Consider the following 20,466-nt stretch of genomic DNA (forward strand, 5'->3'; position numbering starts at 1 on the left):
CTGCTTGATGACAATAAAAATACCATAAAGAACAAATGGACACTAATGGATCAATACTCAAAGTGAATTAACTGGGCAGGAGAGCCTTCTGCCTGTTTAATCCCTTGTGCTTTAACCACACAATGTCACTGCCCATGTCACTGCCCTGCCTGCCACTGCCAGTTCCACTGCCTGGCAATGTCACTGCCACAATGCCAAATTGCCCCTGCGCTATCAAGTTAATGATGGGGTGGTCTGTGGGCAGAGCCAGTATTTAATCCGTTAGTGGTGATATTAAGACTGGTTAAATAAGTAGTTATAATTACGACAGCAAAAGGCTGTCCTAATGTGCCACTAGAGGACGAAGTGGCCACTGTGAGGTCAAAGACAATGACCGGGAGCAAATGGGTGTTACTCCTGCCCACAGGACCCCCTAAAACTACCAAGGATATCATTTGGGGTCTCAACTTGCATTTGGAGGTCAGGGAGGACCGGATAGTTGAGAGCACCTGCTTCACCTTATGCAGGTGCCATCTGATATATTCACATGCCAGCATGGCATCAAATATTTTGCGCTGATGACTGGATATGGCCCAGTACTGAATATCTGGGCCTAATTCTGCCCACAGTGGTCAGATTAAAAAAAAACTGACTTACACTAGTTAAATATTGATCAGCATAAAAAAGATATTGCAGCTGCGTTATTGTGGGAGCTGAACTATATTGGGGGGCATTGGAGAGGAGACTTACTTAGTCTCAAAGCATCCCGCGGCAGCTTGCTTCGACCTTTCTGCTGACATTTGGAGCTGGGACTGGTGCAGGCTTTCGGGCAGGTACTTGGAGAGACGGACTGCTGACGTCATTGGGTCCGTCTCTCCCAGCATAAAAAAAACATTGCAGCCGTGGTGCAGCCGCAGGGGTGTGGCCGAAGGGACGTGAGGAGCTAAATAAGGTTGTAAGCATTGAGACTGATATTGAATTGCTCCAAGTATTGATAAATTATGGGAAAAAGGAAAATGAAAATGAAAAGTTCAACTCCAGCAATTATAGGTCCAATGGATAAGCATTTTAAATTAATTGATAATATCCCGGTTGCAGCTCTCACAATGGATTCATCTTCAACTTCTGGAGCTTCATTCGATCTTCATTGATCGAACTCCTCCCCCTCCACCAGTATCGAGTACAAGTGGGACCAAAGTAAGTCCTGCTAATCCCTCGGAATCGGAGGTTCTCCCCGGCAAAACCAATAGAATTGTTTTTATTGAAATTCCTAAGCCACTTGAATTTTCAAGTGACTCGGAGGTTCAATCTGTATCAGAGGGAATACAAGATATTACACTTAAGGACTTGTGGTTAGTAATTACTAGAGTGGAGGGGCTTCCGAGGTCAACAGTAAAACAGACAGTGGACTTTTCACAAGCATTTGTTCATAAGTTGGAGAATGTAAATTCTAATTTAGGTACTTTAGATAGGAGGATGAGTACAATGGAATCACAAGTTACTACATTGCAAGCTGTTTCTACCTCAGCGGTTAAAGACTCCTGTGTTATGCATTCTAAGTTAGAAATAATGGAAGATCTTTACAGAGCAAGAAATCTCCGCTTAGTTAATTTCCCAGTAACCCACTTATCTCCTGAAATACTTTAAAAAAAATTTTCAAGGAAATACTGGTTTACACAATGTGAAGACTTTTCCTATTAATAATTATTATTATATTCCTCAGAAAAAACTCAAATCTAATCAGGATGTTGACCAACTGATATCAAATGGAATAAATTTGACAGAATTCCTAGAAGACAGTCAAGATATGATCCAGACTCGGTCCACTTTGGTAATAACCTGCATGAGTGAGATGGATAAGATGTTATTAATGAAATTGTATTTTAAAAATAGATTGACAAAATTTTGTGGAGATTTGATTAGAATTTTTCCTGATGTCTCCAGAGCCACCCAATTCAAGAGAAAAGAATTTTTGAAATTAAAACTTAGGGTGATTGCACTAGAGGCATCTTTTTACCTAAAATTTCCTTGCAAATGTTTAGTTAAATTACAAGATACGGAATTTGTGTTCTGGGATCCAATACAGTTACAACAATTTCTGCTGGCTAGAGAATTAAAATAATTACTGTTTACCTATAATAGATTTTGAGGAAAAATAATTTAGCCCTATATACTTTTGACTGGATCTGGGTCCATATTTTATGGACCTGGAATTCATTCAATTAGTTTGCCTGTAGTAGGAATATATATTTTCATTGGAATTTAGGGCTCCTTGTACGAAGGTGCGCTAGCGTTTTTAGATGAAAAACTACCGTCTGCTTAAAAGGCGGTGGTAGCGGCTAGTGCGCGTGGCATTTTAGCACGCGCTAAGTGCGCGCTAAAACCGCTAGTGCACCTTTGTAAAAGGAGCCCTTAATGTGGTTCCTCAATGATGTGGGCTTAAAAGGAAATTTTGATTTGATGAGTTTACCTTTGCATTATTGTATTAAATTACCTTTTTTCTTTATTCATTATGTAATGATTGAAAAATGTATAAAAAAATAAAAATATTGATCAGTAAGTTTGTCATCTTCTGTAAAAAGTGAAGTAGTTTAACTTACTGTGGAATACTGTATTAGAGGGGTTGACTAAGAACTGTTACAAGTAATCATAAGTAATTCTGCGTCATATTTGCATTATTTCTGTCATGTACACCGTTTCCTGATTATTCTCCAGTACTTTTTCATTTACACATTCTCTATAGTTTGAAAATAACCCATCTTCTCCATTCTATAAACCTACTTCATGTGCAAAAAAATAACACATTCTCCCTGGGAAATTAACATTTTGGCAAAGGTTTCTTTTCTCTATACTCACATCCACATGTAACCAGAGCCCATGCTTCTTGCACACTGATGCAATTTCATCAACGGGGTCAAAGGCACCCAACACGGTTGTGCCACAGGTTGCACTCACCAAGAATGGAACTCTGTCCTGAAATGCAATAGGCACAATCATCAATGCCAGTGTCTAGCAAAAAGGTAAGAGGGTAATACTGGTAGTAGAGGCTGATCAAATTTCAGTTTTGGTTTTTGAAACTGGCCCAAAATTGATACTTGGCCTTGTTTCAATTTTGGTTGAAACTGAAACCATGCTGTGCAGCCCCCACTTCCTCCTTCTGCCTCCCCTGCCCAAAAAGAAGGAGCACTACCCTCTCTCAGGCCTACTGTTTCATCAGTGGTGTAGTGGCCAGCCAGGGCATGAGCAACCCCCAGTCTCTTCTGCTCAAGCTGGGTTCTCAGTCAAAAAGGCTGTCATTTGATTGAGAACCCGACAGGGGAAGAAGTGACCAGGGATTGCTGCTCTCCTAACTACCAGTACACCTAGGGTTACCATATTTGGGAAGTCAAAAAAGAGGACACATGGCTCCACCCTGCCCCGCAGATTGCTGGCAGCAGGGTGCCCAATCCTTCCTGCCGGAAACCCCCTACCCACCCTGTAGATCGCTGGCAAGAGGGTGCCCAATCCTTCCTACTGGAACCCCTCCCTCGCCCCCCTGTAGATCGCTGGCAGGAGGGTACCCAATCCCTCCTGCCAGAACCCTCCACCCCCCCCTGTAGATCACCGGCAGAAGGGTACCCAATCCCTCCTGCCAGAACCCTCCACCCCCCCTGTAAATCGCCAGCAGGAGGGTGCCCAATCCCTCCTACTGGAACCCCCCAGCCCCATATATTGTTCACCCCCCCTCACCGGACGCCCCCTCTAATCTGTTAGGATGGCCGGCCGGCTGGGTCTTTTCTCCAGCCGGCCGGCAGGCCCACCTCTATCAGAATGAGGCGGGCCTGCCCCTTTCCAGTGCATTGTGGGATGCATCAGGGAGGGGCCTATGGCCTGATTGGCCCAGGCGCCTAAGGTCCCTTCCCATTCTGGCCTTTTACCTGGGACTTTGCTTCACATATCTCTCTCTCGAGTTCTTCAGGAATCATTTTGCCCCTGAAAATGAAACCTTTTTTAGTATTAATTATCCAGCACCCCTGAGAGTAGAACATTCATTGACTGGGGTGGGGGGAATCAGTTTTCAAAAACTGCTATAGCACAGTAATAGCCAGTTTTTGCAGCAGTTCACCTATGTGAGAAGTCCAAAAAGCCACCCATTTTAAGCCTATCTTTTAAAGGCAACATAAGCATCTATCAGCCTTGACAGATCCAAAACCAAATACAGACACACAAATTTACATCTGCTTTGAAAAAGTGTAAATGTTGCACAATTCGTGTACACATGTATTTTTAAATAGGCACATATTATGCAATTCCACCTCTCTACTCTCATCTATACTCTTGGGAATACAGTACCTACAAGCAGGTGGCATCGATGGCATGTGATCAGGTCCTTCAGGAGATTGAGTGACTCCCCAATCTTGCAACATTTCTTCCCTCCTCTCCCCTCAAATGTCCAGCATCTGTCCCTCTTCCTCCCTCTCACCCCCTCCAGATCTGTTGGCAGTGGCAGTGATAAACACAACCACTGCCAGCCTGGAACCTTCCCCCTGCTATGGCCTGCCCACACAGAAACAGGAATTTAAGTTAGATGAGGTGGATGCAGAAGAGAGAAGGCACTGAGTCAATGCAGACAGCATGTGTTTATCAATGCCAGCAAAGAAAGCTGGTTTAAATGTTGAAGGACTGCTGGTACATGGGAGGGGGAAGGGGTAGAGATGCTGAACTAAAAGGGGGACTAGGAAAGGAGAGATCCAGACCACTGTGGGGGAGGGAGGAGCAGTGAGAGAGTAAGGGAAAGATGATGGATGAAGAAAAAGAGAGGTAAAGATACTGGATCAATGGAGGTAGGGAGAGCTGCTGAACCCAAAGGAGGAATAAGAGAAAAGAAGAGAGATGCCAAATTGTGAGGAATAGTTTCTAGTTTATTTAAAATTTGCTAAACCACCTCTAATGACAAGCATATCTAAGAGCTTTACAATTCTAAAGTAAAATCAATATGGAAAGGAACTACAATTTTCAACAAGAAAGATCATAATTGCAGTCTCTCTAAGAAAAAAACAATCTAGAAAGAAAGGAAAGTTAGGAGATAGAGAGGATGATAGTTAAAAGAAGGTTAAGGGAAAATTTTTCTGGCTTCAGTTTAATTTCTGTCTACATATTTCTTTTTCTAGATGGTAGTCACTTATACAATATTTGGTATCTGTGTTCTGCCTGTGTGGCCAAGGCCAGGTATTCTATCATTAATTTTATATGTAGTGATCTGTAGTAATTTGGTTTGTTCAAATCTCCCAATACTTGTATTGATGTTCTAGAGCCTACTTTAATGTATAGGGCACTGCCTTTTCATGGATAGACCTCTTTTTTAGGAAGTTAGTGCTCACATGGTAGAGTTGCTCTAGGTCATGATTAACCTTTTTTTATGGTTCTGTATTACTTCACAACATGCCCTGATACTAAGAGGGTTGGTATCAGGTCAAAAGTGCGCCGGGACAAAGGCGCGCCCAGACAATTGAGCGCAGCGCGGAGGCACGCGCCGCAGAAAATTACTGTTTTTACAGCTCCGACGGGGGGGGGGGGGAGGGAACTCCCCACTTTACTTAATAGAGATTTCGCCACGTTGTGGGGGGTTGTAACCCCCCACATTTTACTGAAAACTTCACTTTTTCCCTGTTTTTAGGGAAAAAGTTAAGTTTACAGTAAAATGTGGAGGGTTACAACCCCCCAAACCCCCCACAACGCCGGCGCGATCTCTATTAAGTAAACTGGGGGGGCTCCCCAACAAAACCCCCCATCGGAGCCCCTAAAAACTGTAATTTTCTTCGGCGCGCGCGTTTGTCTTTCGCGGGGTTGTCTATGAACAGTCTAAAATCCTTTGGAAGCATTGGCTGCAGGCAGGTATACGCACGTTAGATGATGTGATATCAAATGGGAAAATGCTTGATTTTTCACGACTGCGACAATCATTCGGAATTTCAAAGTTTCAAGTATATAAATGCTTGCTGTTGAAGCAGGATATTCAGAAGGGGTTTCCTGATTGGCACAATTTAAAAAATCAGTATAGTTTGCTGAGCCTATGCTTCCAGACAGATTTGTTAGGACATAAGGCAGCCAAGTGGTTTAAATTAATATCTGAATTTATGAATAAGAAACCAAAAACTTCTCTAAAAGATATTTGGAGCATTGAGATTAAGCAACAAATTTCTGCTACTCAATGGCCACGAATTTGGTCTTGGAGAATGAGATGTACAGCGTCAGCATCAATGAAACAAACTTGTTTTTTCTTGTTGCATAGGACTTATTGGACCCCGGTTCCATTGCAGAAGTTAGAGAGTTCTAAATCTAACAGATGCTGGCACTGTCATCTTGAAATAGGGACACTGGATCATCCTTTGTTCTATTGTCCTTTAATACTTAATTTTTGGAAATCGATATGGGGATAGATTAATACCATATTGGAGTCATTGATTCTACTGACATATGATGTAGTCATATGTGGGACGTTATTAAATCTTAAACCCCCTTTGGACTGATATAAAAGCAGACTGCTCCGGGATAGCCATGCAGATGGTTACTCGCAATTGGAAAAATTATGATCGCCTTAATTTTCCTTTCTTGTGGCCAAATGTATGCTTATGCTATAGATACGAGAAGATAAATGCTGGTATGTTGGGGCATAGTAATGTATTTAAATTAGTGTGGGGCCCATTGACATCTTTTATCACTTCATCATAATTGTTTCATCTTTACTTTTTGTAAATTTCTACACACATCCAGGGTAGGGTGGGAGGGAGGGTTATTTCTTTGTTGTACTCCTTGTTCATATATATATATATATATATATATATGTATATATATATATATATATATATATATATATGTAAGATGGATGTATATGTATATATATATATATATATACATATATATATATACGGTATATAAAAATAAGTAATACATGCTTACTGCAATGGTTAATGCATGTATAGTGTTCTGCACTTTTTACTGATTTGAAAATTAATAAAGTTAAAATAAAAATAAAGAAATAGTTATCCTGCACATAGCGTGTGCTAATTGACAAAATACTGCAAAATATAGAGAACATAGGAACATATAAAAATGAAGGCAGATAAAGACCAAGAGCGGTTGCAAAGAGACATTGGGAACTGCAAGCAATCAATGCCTGGATGAGACGATGGTGCGAAGAGGAAGGCTTTGACTTTGTACGCAACTGGACAGCGTTCTGGGGAAAAAGCAAGTACTACAGAAAAGATGGACTGCACCTCAACAAGGAAGGTGTAAGAATACTGGCAGGCAACATGAAAAGGGCCATAGAGAAGGCTTTAAACTAAAGGACAGGGGAAAGCCGACAGTCGGCCACCAGTCGATGACCCGGGCGACAGGATGCCCCGTAGAAGGAATTACGGACAACTACTCAGACACAGGAGGGGTCGACCACAAAGCAAATGAGGAAGACAACACAGCAGCAGAAAAGCATACCATGGAAGAAACAGTAGATACTGCTAAGCTTAAAAAGTCAACGAAGGTAACACAAAGGGAACTCAAATGTATGTATACAAATGCTAGAAGTTTGGGAAACAAATGGAGAGTTAGAAGCAATAGCAAAAAAACGACGAACTGGAAATCATTGGCATAACAGAAACATGGTGGAATGACAAAAACAAATGGGACACAGTACTACAGGGATACAAACTGTACAGAAAAGATAGAGTGGGGCAGAAAGGTGGAAGTATTACCCTATATGTTCGGGAAGGATTAGAATCCATGAGAGAGGCTATGGCGGAAGAGAAAGAGAAGCTGGAATCCCTCTGGATCAGGATTCCCAGACACAACGATGCTGACATAAAGATTGGCCTTTACTACCGACCACCGGGACAGACGGAGGAGACAGACTCGGAAATGATAGAGGAAATTAAACAAGAATGTAAGACAGGTAATGTCATAATCTTGGGGGATTTCAATTTCCCGGGGATTGACTGGGACCTGGGAACCTCCAACTGTGGCAAGGAGGCAAAATTCCTGGAAGTGCTAGGGGACTGCTTCCTGGAAAAAACGGATCAAGAAAAAGATGGGTAAAGTCATAACGGTGGAACAGGCATGGTCCCTACTGAAAAATACTATCATGGAAGCACAAAGCCTCTACATTCTGCGAATGTCCAAAGTAAAGAAAACCAAAGGCAAAAGAGAGCCGGCGTGGCTTACCAAAGAGGTGAAGGAAGCCATAAATGAAAAGAAGGACTCCTTTAAGACGTGGAAACGCATGAAAACATCCGAAGCTTGGAACAAACATAGAGATGATCAGAAAAAATGTCACAAGGCGGTGAGGGTTGCCAAAAAGGTCTATGAGGAAAAAATAGCGCGAGAGGCCAAAAATTTCAAGCCCTTTTTTTAGATACATAAAAGGGAAAAAACCCACATGGGAGGCGGTGGGACTGCTGGACGACCTGAGAGGAAAAGGGTGCGTCAAGGATGACAAACAAATTGCAGATAGACTGAATTCCTTCTTTGCGTCTGTCTTTACAAAGGAAGACACCGCAACAATACCTGACACAGTGAAAGTGTTCAAGGGAGTTATACAGGACAGCCTCACCACAGTAGAAGTGGACTTGGACCAGATTTACCACCAGATCGACAAACTTAAAAGTAATAAATCTCCTGGACCAGACGGAATTCATCCGAGAGTCCTAAAGGAATTGAAATTTGAAATCGGAGAACTATTGCAAAAACTTGCCAACCTGTCAATCAAAACAGGACAGATACCGGACGACTGGAAGATAGTGAACGTCACACCGATATTTAAAAATGGATCGAGAGGAGTGCCAGGCAACTACAGACCTGTGAGTCTCACATCTGTCCCTGGAAAGATGGTTGAGTTGCTGATCAAAGATAATATAGTCCAGCACCTAGACACACGACCTGATGAAAGCCAGTCAACATGGGTTCAGGAAAGGGAAATCATGTTTGACGAACCTACTTCAATTTTTTGAGACAATGAACAGACAAATTGATAGTGGAGAACCGATGGATATTGTATACTTGGACTTTCAGAAAGCATTCGACAAGGTTCCACATGTAAGACTTCTCAGGAAATTACAAGGCCATGGAATAGAGGGAAATATACTAAAATAGATAGGCAAATGGCTAGAGAACAGAAAACAGAGAGTGGGCATAAATGGGAAGTTCTCAGAATGGGAAAAAGTGACTAGCAGTGTACTCCAGAGCTCAGTACTTGGACCCATCTTATTTAATATTTTCATAAATGACCTGGAAGAAGGAACATCCAGTGAAATCATCAAGTTTGCAGACGACACAAAGCTATGCCGGGCAATCAGATCGCAGAAGGACAGCGAGGAACTCCAGAGCGACTTGAATCAATTGGAGAAGTGGGCAGATAAATGGCAGATGAATATTAATGTGGAAAAATGCAAAGTGATGCATTTAGGCAGAAAAAATATAGATCACAAATATAGTATGTCAGGTGTAACTCTGGGAAAGACCGAACAGGAAAAGGACCTGGGTGTACTGATAGATAGGACCCTGAAACTGTCGGCGCAATGTGTGGTGGCAGCGAAGAAAGCAAATAGAATGCTAGGCATGATAAAGAAGGGAATTACGAGTAGATCAGAGAAAGTTATAATAGCACTCTACAGAGCCATGGTCAGACCGCACCTGGAATACTGCATCCAGCATTGGTCTCCATACCTAAAGAAGGATATAAAACTGCTAGAGAGGGTGCAGAGACGAGCAACGAAGCTAGTGAAAGGTATGGAGAACCTGGACTATGAGGAACGACTTAGGAGACTGGGGTTGTTCTCCCTTGAGAAGAGGAGACTGTGAGGGGATCTGATCGAGACTTTCAAAATACTGAAAGGATTTGACAAAATAGAGCAGGGAAAGCAGTTATTTACAATGTCCAATGTGACATGGACAAGAGGACATAGACTGAAGCTGAGGGGGGGGACAGGTCCAGGATGAATATCAGGAAGTTCTGTTTCACGCAGCGAGTGGTAGACACCTGGAATGCTCTCTCAGAGGAAGTAATTGCAGAATCCACCATTCTAGGATTTAAGGGTAAACTAGATGCACATCTCCTTAAGAGTGGCATAGAGTGATATGGGTAAGGGTAAATTAGATGCATATCTCCCTTGAGAAGCATACAGTGACATGGGGACTAAAACTATGCCAGGGTACACCTGGAGGGGCCTCCGCGTGTGTGGATCACCAGACTTAATGGAACCAGGGTCTGATCCGGAGATGGAAATTCTTATGTTCTTATAAGACCATATCCATTTTCTCCCTTAAAGATTCAACATAGTTGTCCTAAGCTTTCTTGAATTCAAATACAGTTTTCATCTCCACTACCACTGGCTTGAACACATTTTGTGATAGCCTGTTTTTTTCATGTGTTAAGCATGCGTTAGGACTTAACCTCCTTTAGTAAAAGAGCCCCAAAATAAACAGTCACCAACTAATTTGTAAGGCCGTCTCTAGAATCGTCCCTTCGTTGCCTAACTAAATTTGTCTGACATGTGAATTTAGACAACTACATTTACTCAACAGGGGGAATTTTTAAAAGCAGCAGTTTAACTGACTAACTCTTGAATTCAGTTGGTTAAAGCTTTTGGAAATGGTCTTTTGTGGGTCTCTCTAGCCCCTCTGCCCACATCCCCTCCATAGTAAAACTGTAAATACTTACTGGTCATCCACCTGCACCAGGACAATGTTATCTGTTCCAATGCCCAGGAATGCAGCCGCCTTTTGGATGGAGTAATGGCACTATGTGGAAGAAAAGACAGGATGGTCAGGCTGGACTCCTCGCACACACTGTTCTTCTAAGGAACCCCTCTGATTTTACAGAAGTCCCCATTTCTGCCTACATCTTGGCCATATTTGTAGATTTCCAAGGTAACACCTTCATAAATAATTAATCTGTGACCCGTATATGGCAAATCAGTTTAGGATGGGCTGGGGAGGGCTTTGATGGGAGCTCCAGTAATTTGGAACAGTGCTGGGAACAGTGTCCCATGAGGACAGTGCTGGGAAGACATTTATGGTTTGTATCCCACAAATGTCAAGATGGTTTGAATAGGGTGGAGTGAACTTCGATGGCAACTCCAATGGTTGAAACCTAAGGACTTCTACAGTCTATGGTCCAGAAATATCAAAGAAAAAAGACTTATTTAATTATGAATTTATAATGTGTGCAACTATTGGGCAGACTGGATGGACTGTTCAGATCTTTATCTGCTATCATTTACTATGTTGCTATGATCAGCAGAAAAACAGTAAGGCCCACAAGTCAGATTACTTATACAATTTTGCACTAGTGCATCTTCTGCTTGTGGCTTTAATTTCAGAAAGTTCTAGAAGAGAGAGACATTCTACCAAGAAAAACATGAGCAAAGCCATTTGCAGAAAATTTTGCTTCTGAGCTAGAGAGAGGTATTGAGAGAAATGTGTGACCCATCCTGAAAGTGAACCCTTCAGAGATAAATCCTCTCAGTGCTCTGTGCACAAGGTTTTCCTTATCTCAGCTGATATGTGACTATTCAACCGTACCTCCAGAGAAGTAAATGCCACTAGCTTTGGCAGTGCCCAGAGTCCCTTCTGCTTGCAGTCCGGGTAGGTTCTGTACCTAGCCAAGTTCATAGCGTACATGTTGGAAATGGAGCCTCCTGCAGGAAGACAAAGCCAAGAGAATTGGAAAAATACACTTGATCTCACTCACCTAGGCAAGACTTACTCAGTCTTAAAGAACAAAGCATGTCACAACCCTTCTAATATCACAGAAAAGCATCTATGAACAGATGTGTCTTCAACTGTTTTTTAAACTTCATACGGTCCTTACTTAATCTCAAGACACTGGGAAGAGAATTCCAATGTTTTATACCGGTTATGGAAAACATAGAGTTCTTCGATCTAGCATAATGTATTCCTTCTTCCTTATCTTTAATCAGCCTCATTGTTAAAGACATTTCTGGTAAAGACATAGCACTCCACTGAACGAAATGTTATGTGCTCATCAAGAACGTTCTCAGCCCAGCAGTGCATGAAGAATTAATCTTGGACTTCGTCCAGTTAGACAGTAAGGAGATGGCCTACTCCTTAATAATTGATGAAAGCACTGAAATTGGCTTAGAAAAAACAGCTCTCTGCAACGGTGTGATACTACAGTCGTTCACTAAGTTCTATTGTCACAACATTTCTCAGAATGGTGGAGGGGTATTGAGAGACAGAAGAAGTCTTTTGATTTTCAATAGGGCCAGGCCAGCAGAATCAGTAGTTAGTGGATCACTGCACCTGTAATTAACTTCAACTCCAGAGATAGATCTTTCAAAGTCACTTTTACCTTCTGCAAATATAGTATATGGTATGGTGGCACAGTGTTTACATAGAGCTTCTACTTGGGAAATGACCACTCACACAGTTCTCTAAGGGCTCCTTTTACTAAGCTGCGCTAGCTGTTTTAGCGTGCGCTTAGCACACGTGCTACACGCTAACGCCTCCACAGAGCTTGCGTTACTATTTTCCATGTAGCGTGGAGTTAGCGTGTGCGGCATTGTAGCGTGCGTTAAAAATGCTAGCGCACCTTAGTAAAAGGAGCACTAAATATTTTACAAAAAGCTCTGCTGATCACAGAGCCTTTTAAAAATATTTATAAAGAGGTATCTGATGGCATGTATAGCTGGAGCATCTATTTCTCAAAGAAACATGTCAAAAAAGAGCAGCAGCATATGGGGCTTTACAAGTATAGTGGATTAATTGCTGTCAAGTCGAAACTGACTCCTGGCAATCATATAAATTAACTTTTTCCAGTGTAAGCACTGGCAAGTATATATGTAAATACAAATTGGTTTGTTTCTTCTTCTTTTTTTTGCAATATATATATGTGTTTGCTGGCAGTTACACATGTAAGCACCAGATTTCAGCAAATTATACCATACTAGGTGCCAATAAAGGGGCTAGGTAAAATAACTTATTTTTAAGGTGATTTTAGATACCACAGAGGTAAGCACAATTCCCAACTCAATCACTATTGGAGACTCCAGATTCAAACAAGCAGATAGTGGACACATGCACAGTGGCGTAGTGAGGGGAGGCGACTGGGGCAGTTGCGCCCCCACCCTCTTCTCTGCCCCCACTCCTTCCCCACTCCACGTGCACACCTCTTCCCTTCCCTGTACCTTTATAATTTTGCCGGCACAAGCAGCATCGCCAACCTGCTGCCCACGCCGGCCTCAGTTCTCCTGACATCACTTCCTGGTCCCGCAACCAGGAAGTGACTTTGGAGGGAGAGCTGAGGCTAGCACGAGCATCAGGTTGGAGATGCTGCTTGTGCTAGTGAAGAGTTAGATACAGGGGAGGGGAGGGAAGGTGTACGCATGGGAGGGGAGGGGTGGGGAAGGATTGGGAGAAGGAGGAAAGGTGCTGGTGTCCCCACCAAGATGGTGCCTGGGGCCTTTCGCCCACCCCATTACTATGCCACTGCTTATGAAGCTGCAAATGTTGATGTGGAGAGTTTTGAAAACATATTTTCATTGGATTCAGTAAATGGCACCCAAATTTGTGCACTGTAAAATATTGATGTCCAGCGTTATTCTATAAAGGGCACTCTAGGATGAGCACCTTTATAGAACAGTGTTGGGTGACAAATTCTACACCCAGCATTGGGTGCAAGGACTTAAATCAGCAAACCGGTATTCTATAACATTGCATGCAAACTGGTATTCCATGACATTGCATGCAATTTCCAGAACGCCCCAACCCATCCATGCCCCTCTCTGATATTAACTGATCAACTGAATGTATGTACTCGATTATTATTTCCTGACGAAGCCTGCTCATAGCGGCGAAACAGGACCCGTTGAGCACTGAGAACATTGAGTGCGAATACTGACAGTATTGAGAGTATCCAGAAACTCTGTATATTGAGTACGAATAGAATTTGAATACTAGCAATCGGATTGAAGGCCTACAACCTACAGATAAATGGCTGGCTGCTTGTTTTTATCTCAATACTCGTCTGATTTATGTAAGGGAGCTATTTTGAGCCTTACAGCCTGTGAATTTATTGGTCCCTGCTCATTAAGTGTATTTATTCATTCATTCATTGATACTATTTAAATGAGTTTAATATAATATTGCTATTATAAAAAAACACAAAAAAATAACATATAAAAGGAAAAAAATATAAAAGATTAGCAATTTAGGATAGGGTGGAGGTTTTTGATCGATGAAAGAAACCCATCACCACAAAATACATTCTTAGGGAGGACGATATATGTTCCCTAAGTGGTGAATCTGAGATCTTTTCCTCCATATAGACAAATTCTACACCCAGCATTGGGTGTAAGGACTTATATTAGCAAACTGGTATTCTATAACATTGCATGCATCTATTCCATTTATGGTAAAAATCATGGAAGGATTGGTACACACCCAACTAATGGAATATCTTGACCAATTCTCTCTTCTGCATGAAACTCAATCTGGTTTTAGGCTTCTATTTAGCACTGAAACAGTAATTGCGGCTATTCTGGACAATTTGCATTACTTGTTCAGTAAGGGCCTCAACGCCCTAATCATGCAATTTGACATGAGTTCTGCCTTTGATTTGGTGAACCATGGAAAACTATGCCTAGACACAATTGGAATCAGAGGAGAGGTACTGAACTGGTTCGAGGTTTCCTTATATCATGCACTTACCAAGTCTGTTTTAATCACGATCTCTCAGACACATGGAGCAATCCATCCGGCGTGCCACAAGGATCACCGCTATCCCTTTTGCTCTTCAATGTTTACATGACCTCATTGGGTGCACAACTGTCCCAGCTGGGGATAAAACTGTTTAGTTATGCTGAAGACTTCACGATAATTATCCCATTCACCAACTCTGTCTCAGAAGTCACCCCCAAAGCAACAGAAGTACTAAATCGGATGGAGCAATGGATGACTGAATTCAAACTAAAACTAAACTCAGAGAAAACAAAATTTTTCATAGCATCGCCATACCCACTTGACCCTAAAGCACCCAATGTGCATCAATAACCTTAGTTATCCCATTCAACCCACTATGAAGATATTGGGAGTAACACTGGACCAGAACCTGACCATGAAAGACCAGGTAGACTCATTGATCAGAAAAATCTTTCTCACCCTCTGGAAGCTTCGGTCCATCAGAGCTTACTTCAATGTCTCATCATTTCGAATTCTGGTACAATCCCTTATACTGAGTCAACTCGATTATTGTAACATCGCCTACTTGGCACTCCCCCAGAAGTATATGCGGCGATTGCAACTAGTTCAAAATGCAGCGGTTAGACTACTTTGTGGACTGAAGAAGTTTGATCACGTGACACCTTCCTATCAACTTTTACACTGGCTGCTGATGGAGGCACATGTGAAATTCAAGTTTGGTTGTTTTTGCTTCAAGGTACTTTATGGCTTAGCCCCTAAATACATAACAGACCTTTTCTCTTTCACAACCAACAGACACAAGCGAAGCTCACACCTGAACTTTGTTTCTCCACCGGTTAGATGTTGTAAATTTAAAAGTCATCACCAACATCTTTTCGCACATCAAGCAGCATTATGGGGTAAAGACCTTGAACAATTGCTCGTGCCTACTACCTATGGGGAATTCAAGAAATGCCTAAAAACACATCTGTTCCTGAAATACTTAGGAAACCAACCTATACAATCTTAGTCCTCAACAAACGATCGCTAGAACTATCAATCACTAAGTCTGTACTTTGTTTATTCCATTCAATCTGTAACATTTCTAATCATTGTAAACCGCATAGAACTTCACGGTCCTGCGGTATATAAACTGTTATTATTATTATTTTATTATTCATGCAATTTTCCAGAATGCCCCGACCCACCCATGCCCTTCTCCTGGGAATGTCCCCTTTGCAATTATGCATGAATAAATTTAGGTGCTATCCTATAACTGGGTACATAAGTATATTTGCACACCAATCTGCCATTCAATCTCATTTCAGTGCCTTGCATCCGTTAGAATGCGCTTCTGTACCAAAGGTTGGATGCCTAATTAGCACCATTTATAGACTCTGTGGGATATTGTTTTGGATCACCACACCATGTCCAAAAACACCCCCTTTGAATCTGCATGTACCACAGCAATTCTGTGTGTATGTTGCTGTGTTCTTTTTTAATATATATATCTTTATTAATTTTTCAGTCTAAACACAGTGCATAAAGGAATATATACAAGTAATTTAAAAAATAGCACTTACATCCATCAATAAATACATTTTCTCCCCTCCCACCCTTCCTAATTCCAATGTGTTCAATAAAACCATACAAGAGTGCATACATGTATGTAATTAATAAACAAATCCTAATATAATATCCCTCTCCCTCCCACCCACCCCCGTTCCCTGGATGTGCAAATCAAACCGGTAATAGGGGAATAAACCATTTAATTAAAATTAATAAAATTGGTCAATGGACCCCCACGTCAGTTTAAACAACTTATTATTACCCATTTTTCAGAATTAATTTTCTCGTATTTATAATACAAGCATAATGAATTCCACCAAAAAGTGAAATTTAATCTGTCAAAATTCTTCCAATTTGTAGTGACCATTTGCATGGCTACCCCAGTCATTATACCAAGTAATCTGCTTTTATGTCTATCTATTGGAGGTGTAGGAGATAACAATGTCCCACAGATTACCGCTTCATACGACAGCGGAACCACAGAATCACATTAGTATGTCCCCTTATAGATTTCAAAAAGTTGAGTATCAAAGGACAATAGAAAAACAAATGATCCATTGCCCCTATTTCAAGATGACAGTGCCAGCATCTATTAGATTTAGAACTATCTAACTTCTGCAAACGAACTGGGGTCCAAAAAACTCTATGTAACAGAAAAAAACAAGTATGTCTCATAAATGCTGACGCTGTACATCTCATCCTCCAAGTCTAAATCCGTGGCCATTGAGTAGCAGAAATTTGTTGCTTAATCCCAATGCTCCAAATATCTTTTAGAGAAGTTTTTGGTTTTTTATTCATAAATTCAGATATTAATTTATACCACTTGGCAGCCTGATGTCCTAACAAATCTGTCTGGAAGCATAGGCTCGACAAACTATACTGATTTTTTAAATTGCGCCAATCAGGGAACCCCTTCTGAATGGCCTGCTTCAACTACAACCATTTATATACTTGAGACTTTGAAATTCTGAATGATTGTCGCAGTTGTGAAAAATCAAGCATTTTCCCATTTGATATCACATCATCTAACGTGCGTATACCTGCCTGCAGCCAATGCTTCCAGAGGATCTTAGACTCGCCAATTTGAATCTTGGATTTCAACCATAAGGATTGACACATGGATTGTTGTACTGATATAGATGTTAAATTATCAATAAATTTTAAGGTTTTCCAGGTGGCAAAAAGAATGCTATTGTCCTTATAAATTCTGGGTAACTTGATACTCAATATATAACATAACCGTAATGGGGACAAAAGTTACCATTCTAAGTAAAGCCAGTCCGGAATATGCTCCAAGTCTTCAGGAAGGATCCAATACTTACTCTGACGCAGTATGAAAGCTTGATGATATCTATAAAAATTTGGAAAATTTATCCCACCCGCCACAATTGGTTTTTGCAAAGATACTAAAGCTATTCTAGCCGTTTTACCCAGCCAAATAAATTTAGTGAGAATTCCATTCAATTTCTTATAAAAGGACCCCTGAAAATATATTGCTGTGCTCTAAATTCATGCATGTACGCAGTTTACCCATGTAAATGCCAGCATTTCCAAGTAGGTGTGAGGCTTCTTAAGTGACCTTTCAAGTGTTTAGCAAAATTATTGTGCTCATTTATAATATACGCTACCTGGACAGAATATCCCGTCCCCTGTCTGCCAGCCAATCAGCTCCCTCAATTTCTTCAGAAGTACCTCCTCCATTAGGACAAACACTGGGGCAGTCTCATAGGTGGCCCTGGAGGAAAGGAGACAGAACTTCCAAATCTTACCCATATATGAAAAGCAGACGAGGTGACTCATATCTCAGAGAAATGAGTCTCCACATGTGTGTCTATCACATGGGGCCCAGACCTGGCTATAGTAAGAGACAGAGATATCTCTGAAACAATGGATGTGCCATGGAATCTAACAGCACAAAGAAAAGAAAAACTGCAGACATATGTGCAAAATGCAAGCAAAATTTATTTGGACAAACAATTTGTTGCATACCAATAGACTACTTTTTACAGATTGTGAGACCCAACATGGTCTGTGTTTCAATCAACACATCTTCATCAGGGGTCCCAACATGCTGATTTTTCTAAAAATATAAGCATTGTTGTCTGCTTGTTTAGGCCTCCGTGTGATCAGAACTTCTAGACATGCCTACTGTAGGTCTTCTCTGTTTATCTGAAACTAGTTTTTTAGCCTGTTACATTAACAGGTGCTAGACTTAGGCATTTATTTCTTTCTTTCTGCCCCCTGTCTGTCTTTTTTTCTTTCTTTCTCTCTGTCCCCTGTCTGTCTTCCCTTCTCCCTTACTTTTACCTCCCCCATGTCCAGCAGCACCCCTTCTCCCTTAACTGCTCACTGTGCAGCATCCGCTAGGCCGGACAGCCTCAGGGCTTTTGCTTGGCCGTCCTGCTTCGCATTATCGAAGTGGCCCTGCCTAGCAAACGCCCTGCGGCTGCTGCTGGTCCCAGGGTGAGAAGGAGAGGCATTGTCAGAAGTCATCCGGCGTCAGAGATCAGGCAGGAACGTTGTGGGGAAACCGTCACACGCGTCAAAAACCGCCGAAGGCTCCTACTGCGCATGTGGCGACACGGAGCCACAGATCAGGGATCACGACCGCACGAAGTTTCAACTGCGCATGCGTGGTAAGGGTTTTATTATAGTGGATGTGAGCTAGCATATTTGCAATGTAGAATTTCCTAACAGAAGATCTAAGAACAGAAGCTAGCCTTATGATTTTTAGAAAAATAAATTAAGACCTTTTTCTTTACTTTTAATTAAAATTTGAAACGAACTTAAATATGCAGATATTCCAGAGTTCCACAGATTTTATTCTAGTCTGTGTTGATGTTTTATTATTTATCGTTTTATGGATGTAAGGTGTTTTTAGTTGTTTTTATGTTTTAATATGTATATTAGGTTGTTTTCCTGCACTCAATGTTATGATTTAAAAAATAAGATCTTCTCTGTGATTCTCATTAAGAGGGTAGCCTTCCAGGGCAGGATTAACCAATAGGCCAAGTAGGCACGTGCCTAGGGCCCGAAATGGTCAGAGGGGCCCGATGAAGGAAGGCATCAACATTGTTTTTTCCAAACAGCGATGGGCCCCTCCAGCATCGATTGGCAATGCGGGCCCCCCCCCCAATCGGCAACGTAGGCCCCCCATCGACAGAAAGTAAGACAAGCAAGCAACGCGGGTAAGAAAGGCAACGGGAACTGTAATTGTGCAAGCGGTGCTGCTTGCCCAAAGCTTCCCTCTGACGCAGCTTCCTGTTTCCGCCTGGGCACATGGTGGGGTGGGGCGGGGCAGGGGGCCCAGTGCACTTGTGTGTCTAGGGGCCCTCGACGAATTAATCCTGACCTGATTGTTTCTGCTGCTCTTTGGTCAATCCTTGCCTCTCTGTGGCTGCAAATGTATAAGCAGTAGCTCCTCCCGTCCAATTATAGTTCCACAGATATAGGGCTCCTTTTACTAAGCTGCGTTAGGGCTTTAACATGCAGAATAGCACACGCTACATTGCTGTATGCGCTAGACCTTAACGCCAGCATTGAGCTGGCGTTAGTTCTAGCTGCGTAGCGCATGGTAATATCCTGCGTGCGCTTAAAACGCTAGCGCACCTTAGTAAAAGGAGCCCATAGTAGGGTAAAACCAGAACTGGATTAATCACTCCTATAAAAGTGGAGACAGTTTGCAACCCTTGTAGGGGCACACATCAAAAAATTAGTCAGGTCTTATCACTTAACTATCAGTAATAAAAGGAATCGACAAGATAGAGCAGGACAAAAAGTTATTTACAATGTCAAATGTGACTAGGACAAGAGGTCATGGACTGAAACTGAGGGAGGATAAGCCCAGGACAAATGCCAGGAAGTTCTGCTTCACACAGCAGGTAGTGGACACCTGGAACGCTCTCCCGGTGGAGATTGCTGCGGAACCCACCATTCAAGGATTTAAGGGCAAGTTAGATGCACATCTCCTCGGAAGGCAAATAGCACCTGGCTGGGCCTCCGCGTGAGCGGATCACCGAACTTGATGGACCCAGGGTCTGATCCGGTGATGGCAGTTCTTATGTTCTTATGTTCAAAGCTACCTAACGCAAAATTTACCCTGCTTAGCAGCTAATTTGTATTTCACAACACATGCACTTCTATTCACATGGGGCATAATTTTAGGATAGGGTGTTAATATAAAATCGTTAAAATACACCTGTTGCATAAAGGCTGCATATGCATGTACATGCTCTTATAGGATCTTAG

The 20,466-nt window shown here is 41.9% G+C and overlaps 1 protein-coding gene across 4 annotated transcripts in view; it reads right to left on the reverse strand.

The window, feature by feature from the left end:
* Positions 1-20,466, reverse strand: part of CSAD (cysteine sulfinic acid decarboxylase) — a 67,122-nt gene that overhangs the window by 25,663 nt on the left and 20,993 nt on the right. For 3 of the 4 annotated variants that reach the window (XM_033938431.1, XM_033938434.1, XM_033938433.1), the window contains 5 exons: positions 17,847-17,953; positions 11,533-11,648; positions 10,670-10,749; positions 3,897-3,951; positions 2,836-2,952 (listed from right to left, as the gene is read on the reverse strand). In XM_033938431.1, coding sequence (XP_033794322.1) covers positions 2,836-2,952; positions 3,897-3,951; positions 10,670-10,749; positions 11,533-11,648; positions 17,847-17,953 — 475 coding nt within the window. The remainder of the gene's footprint in view (positions 1-2,835; positions 2,953-3,896; positions 3,952-10,669; positions 10,750-11,532; positions 11,649-17,846; positions 17,954-20,466) is intronic. The other variant, XM_033938432.1, reaches the window with a different exon arrangement.

The sequence above is a fragment of the Geotrypetes seraphini genome, chromosome 3 (genome assembly GCF_902459505.1).
Source record: "Geotrypetes seraphini chromosome 3, aGeoSer1.1, whole genome shotgun sequence".
Classification (NCBI taxonomy): domain Eukaryota; kingdom Metazoa; phylum Chordata; class Amphibia; order Gymnophiona; family Dermophiidae; genus Geotrypetes; species Geotrypetes seraphini.